The sequence below is a fragment of the Cricetulus griseus genome (assembly GCF_003668045.3).
Source record: "Cricetulus griseus strain 17A/GY chromosome 1 unlocalized genomic scaffold, alternate assembly CriGri-PICRH-1.0 chr1_1, whole genome shotgun sequence".
NCBI lineage: Eukaryota > Metazoa > Chordata > Mammalia > Rodentia > Cricetidae > Cricetulus > Cricetulus griseus.
Window position 1 is genome coordinate 185417490 of NW_023276807.1, and position 5709 is coordinate 185423198.

General features: G+C 47.2%; 1 protein-coding gene across 1 annotated transcript; it reads right to left on the minus strand.

The window, feature by feature from the left end:
- Positions 1 to 961: 961 nt before the first annotated feature.
- On the minus strand, positions 962 to 5356 carry Gdf2 (growth differentiation factor 2). The gene is made up of 2 exons (XM_027389464.2): positions 5014 to 5356; positions 962 to 1905 (listed from the first exon to the last, which is right to left on the minus strand). Exons 1-2 carry the CDS (start codon positions 5354 to 5356, stop codon positions 962 to 964), a joined length of 1287 nt encoding a protein of 428 aa, XP_027245265.1.
- Positions 5357 to 5709: the final 353 nt, after the last annotated feature.

Consider the following 5709-nt stretch of genomic DNA (forward strand, 5'->3'; position numbering starts at 1 on the left):
AGTCCTCAGGCAGGAGATGTTCCTCCCTGGGCTGCTGTCCAGACAAGAGTAGATAATTTCAGAGGCCCAAGCCATAAGCAGTCCTTCCCAGTTGGTCACAGAATTGGAATAAAGGATTGCAAGTGGCCTTGCATGACCCATTCGAGGACCGTCCCAGTGGTCAAAACAGCTCAAATCACATTGAGTGTCAGAGGGCCAAGGTCGTGAACTGCCTCTCCATTCTGTGGTTGCTTAGGGATATTTATTCAGGGGTGGGGTTTTGCCACAAATCACATGGACACAGAGTGAGCATGCGCATGGAGTAAGCAGATGGTGCACAGCACATGGGGCACAGCAAGTGGTGGGTATGGACCTGGCTCAACCCTGCCTGGCCTCCTGCTGGCCCTTCCATATCCAGTGACTCCTTCAGTACACAGTGACCTGTTAAACTTCATGGGGTACTTGGGAAGGCCCCAGGCTTTAGAGCCCCACAGACTTAGGTCAGATTCCTACCACTGGGTTGTAGTAAATTGCTTGTTGAGTTCTGATTTCTACAACTGACAATCAGAGGTCATGATACACATCTCAGTGGGGTGTGGAAAATAACAATGCATGAAGGATGGAGCCCTCTTCCTTTCTTCCTTCATTTCTTGACTTCCTGACTCTGTAACTTCCGTGACTCTCTGCACACCAGCTGCATCTTCTGCTAGCTTCTGCTTGGTTTTCTGCTATCTCTCAACCCCCCATTTCTCCCATTTCCATTCCATCGCCTCCTTCTGCCCAGCAACCCTTCCAGGCTCTCCTACTCTGCTCATAGACCCGTATAACCAAGTTATTGTCATTTCAGCAGAGGAACCCACTGGGAACAAGAAGGGCAAGTGGTTCTTTTCTTTCTCCAGGATGGTTTCAGATCAACAGGGGGTGCAGGACCCTATCAGCACCACTTCCCTGTTCTTCATCCTCACCCCGGTGGCTGCAGGGACTACCTGCACCCACACTCTGCCACACTCATTCCCTCATAGTGGTACTTGAGGGTTGGCACCCCCATGTCATCCTTGTAGAGGATGGAGATGGGACTCAGTTTGGTGGGAACACAGCAGGCTTTGCCCACCTTCGTGGGGAACTTGAGATGCACCAGGGTCTGCACAATGGCATGTTTTGTGGGTGTCACATCGTCAGCCAGTGGGAAGAAGCAGCCTCCTTTACACTCATAAGCGTCATATTCCTTGGGTGCAATGATCCAGCTGTCCCAGCCAATGTCCTCAAAGTTCACCCTGAGGGACATCCTCTGGCAGTGGCTGCTGGCCCCGGTGCTCCTCTTCCTTCTAGTTAAAAATGGCCCCACAGCTGTGTGCTCATCTACTTCCTCCTCCCCGTGGCTCTCACCTGCCTCCTGGTAGCCACTTTTGGATGTCTTCACAAGCACAGTTTCCTGCTCATGGCCGATCATCTCCTTCAGCTCCAGTCTGGTCTCTTTGGTCCCATTGCTTCGGTCATTGGAGAAGACGACAAAGAAGGGCAGATTTTTGGAGCCTGGTGGGACACTGATGTCCAGCGTGTCACAGCCCTTCCTATGGCTCGCCACTGTTACTTCTAGCTTATTTTTGTTTGTGGTGGAGCCTGCCTTGACCCATCGCTTCACAGCACTCGATACTTCCAAGGTCTCCCAGCCTTCATACTGAATGTCCTGAGATACTAAGAAGGTCTTGGTCCCTGAGGCACCATTCCAAGTGTCATCCCCATCCAGAACATCATAAACAACCATGTTTCCTTCCAGCCCATGAGCGGAGTCCACATGATTTTGACAGGAGACATAGAGACGGAGCTCAGCCCTGGTGATCTGCTCGTGTCTGGGGATGGAGATGTTGAAGATCAGGATGTGTTTCTGGAATGGGAAGTCCTCTGTGGCAGCTGTTGATATTGCGTCTGAAATGCAAACACATGCAGAGGAGCAAATGCCTGGTGACCATTTTTATGATACTCAAGCCAAAGTTCATGATTTGCTATGAGAGACATCTAGGACAATAGATTTAGTCACTATTGTCTCCACTCTGTGTCGAGAGCATTTGGGAAGTTTCTCTTAGGATATTTTTTTCCAGAAAAAACATAGGCAGGAACCTTCAGCTAGGGTTAATAGTATCTACTATTTATTGAGCACCTACTATGTGTCTGGGCATTATACTATAAGTTTGGGAGGATCTAGTTATTATCCCAACTTTGTACATATGGAGCTCGGTCCCCATAGCTTTTTACTGTTAGGCTACACACAGGTAATCAGCACCCTCCCCTAAGGCAGGCCAGAAAATACCTTGTTAGCTTTAGAGTGAAGATTCTACAGTCCTGGCCGGGGCAATGAAAGTCCATATTTAAGTAAAGTAAAAAAAAAATATGCGGCATTAGTGTTTAAATGTTTTGGAATAATGTTAATAACTTCCATCAAAAGTGAAAGTGGAATTTTTTTAAAGAAAAAGTATTTCTGTCCCAACAGTTTTATCATATTGGACAAAAATGGGGATTTTCTCTTAGCCTCAGTTTTCCACTTCTGGGCTGTGACTTGACCACAGACACTACCATTTGTGAGTCCCGCCCACACACCATCACTGCTTTATCTTTGGGAAACAAGTTCTGATACACCCAGCAGATGCCTGTAAGTACAGATATTTCTGAGCTCTGTACAGTGTTCCTTCAATATGCATGCGTGCCTGTGCTGAAGTGCAATGTGTAAACCAGGCACAGCAAGACCTTAACCGTGAGTAAGAAAACTGAGAATTAAAAAAAAAAAAATCATCCAGGCATTGGTCGCTCACGCCTTTAATCCCAGCACTTGGGAGGCAGAGGCAGGCAGATCTCTGTGAGTTCAAGGCCAGCCTGGTCTCCAGATAGGCTCCAAAGCTATACAGAGAAACCCTGTCTCAAAAAACCAAAAATAAATAAATAAATAAAAATTAAAAAATCACACCTGTGGTACAAGTCATTTAGAAATTATGAGTCATTTTTTGATTTACATTTAATAGTTACAAACCACAGTAGAACCTCAGAAAGAGGCCTGGGATCTCTCAGATTAGGGGGACTCCTGTATGTGCCACAATGAGCAGAGATCATGCTGTTTCTGAAACATAGCAAGTGGTCTAAAGAATGAAGTCTCAGTCCTGACTCTGTCCCTCACTTTTGAGCTCCTTGGTACCTCAGTTTTCTCTCTTGTAGAATGGGGCTCATCTTACCTGCTTTTATTAAGGTAGCACATGGGACTTACAGGCCAGTCCTGAGCTAATGGATGATGCTCAGTTAATATTTCTGTCCCCTTCCCAACCCATGCAAGCCCAGTGCTGTGACAAAACATGTGGCCCTTTACTCAGGCTCTCTGTGGGCTCCTCAGTCAGCATGGATGCACCATTCCAATTCCTGAGTAGCATGGTAATGCCATGGCATATCACAACAGTGAGAATCGCGCATTGCATTCATGACCTAAGGCGACCTTACTGTGACATACCTCTACAGTGGCCATTGGACCACTGTCAGACATGAGAAATCCCATGCCCACTGGGATTAGATGGATATTTCCTAGGTCATATATATATATATATATATATATATATATATATATATGTGTGTGTGTGTGTGTGTGTGTGTGTGTGTGTGTGTGTGTGTGTGTATGTGTGTGTATGTATTTATTTATATATGCATATATGTGTGTGTATATATATAAGTTGTTGATGTTGCCGCTGCTCTTGCTACTAACTCATGTAATAACTGTGTCAAGGATATATGTGTAGGCAGGCTGGTGTCTCTAGCTGGTCTTCACATTCCAACCCATGGAATATGACGATTTAGACCCCAATAAAAGCAAAACAACAACAAAACCCCCCAAAGCCTAGTCTTTCCTTAAGGCAGACATCATAGACAATCCCAGGGCCCTGGGGACCTATAAACTATGTATTTTTTTAAACGAATCTATAACTTTTAAAAAGGCAATTCCCTTGAATCATCTGTTGGGCACTCAGAAAATTTAGCAGCACTGAACATGTGTGTTGATCACAAGTGTCCTTAGATAGGTACACGCTCTGCAGGCTGGACAGATCTGGACAGGACTGGCTGGGGCCCTGAACTGGAATCCTTGGGCAAATCCTGGACCAGAGGCAAATCCCTGTGCTCCTGGTCCTTCAGAGTGAGATGCCATAGCAGGATAAGGGGAGCTGGTTCTGTGCAGGAAATAGGGTCAGTGACATAAGCTTGCAAGTGTGCCCGGCTTGGGTTCCTCAGCCCTGCCAACACCGCCTTTCTGTCCAGTAACTCATTCTACCCAGATTCTGGAAATCTGTGACATATCAGTTATGGACCTTACTTCCATATTTGTCTAGTCTTCCTAAATCAAGGTCGCTTATATTTAAAACATGTTGGATAGACACATGCCTACTGTGCTGAGGAAGATTACATCTAAAAAGTAATGGAGATCTCTTCTAGCACTACTCTATTAACATTTTAAAGTCTAGGTTTAAGGGGCACTTTCTAAGAGAGACCCTGGCTTTCCTTCAAAGCTTAAAAATATACCAGCTTATTGGGGCTAAATGATTGTATGATCTATTTCTAAGTCCAAAAGGGACAGAGAGAGAGAAAAGGTCAAGAGGAAGGGAAATGGAGGACAGGAAAGGGGAGGAGGGAAAAGAGGGAAGGGGAAAGTAGGGGAAGCAGGAAGGAAAGCAAAGGAGACAGAAGGCAAAAGAAATGAGGGGAGAGAAGAGGAGGAAAGAAAGGTGGAAGGCACAGAGGGAAGCAGAAGCCTGGTATCCTCGATACCTGTTGGGTTAAATGTCTATGCCCCAGGGAGGAGCCAGGGGCAGATCTTTCAGTGTTGATGATCAGGCCCCATGATTTGTGCTGCCCTGCAGGAAAGCCGTTAGGCACACACAAAAGTCGTCATGGGCACTTCCTTTTCCACCCTGTAACTCACTTCAGTATGAACTGGGAGATCTGTTTGTGGGGCCAGGGTGCTGTATGTATGTCCCACCCCATGGAACCCTGCAGGAGGCACTGTACCTTCCACACTGAAGCTCCGAACGATCTTGGAGGCAGGAGTGGATGACTTGTCGGTTGTGTACCTGTTGTACAGGTCAATCATGTACTGGGGTGTCTCCACTCTGGTTTTGTCCTGGGAGGGAATGCTGCTCAGGTTAAGGCTGTGCAGGAAATCCACCTTCATGTTCTCCAGGAACATCTTCAAGTCAAAGACACCCTCTTCTCTACCTCCAGACAGTCCCAGTGAGCTGCGGGCGTTTCCCCCTGGGGATGCCTGGTCCCAACTCTTCAGCGGTTTCTGGTGTGTGGGACACAGGAGCAGGAACAGCATGAGCAGGGCCACCCAGAAGGCCCTAGAGGTCATCTTGGGCCCTGAAGGGGGATCTGCAGGGCTGTTGTGGTGTGTCACCAGGTGCAGCAAGGAGCCCAGGAGGAACGGGCCCACATCGTCCTGCTGACTGCTCAGCAGGGAGCGTGGCTGGCTCAGGTTCTCCCCAACAATCTGAAGGCCTCTACACTTCTTATCTGGGTGTGGATGCTATGCTCGGACCTCTTATCTAAGGCAGCTCTCTTTAATGAAGACTGTATAAACATCTGACAAGCACTAGGACTGGTGGGAAGGACGCTGACTACTGTAAAGGATCGGCATTTCTCCGGGGGGTCATCCACCCTAATTAGGATCTTTGTTCATTTCCTTGCTGGCTTGGTCAGAAGACT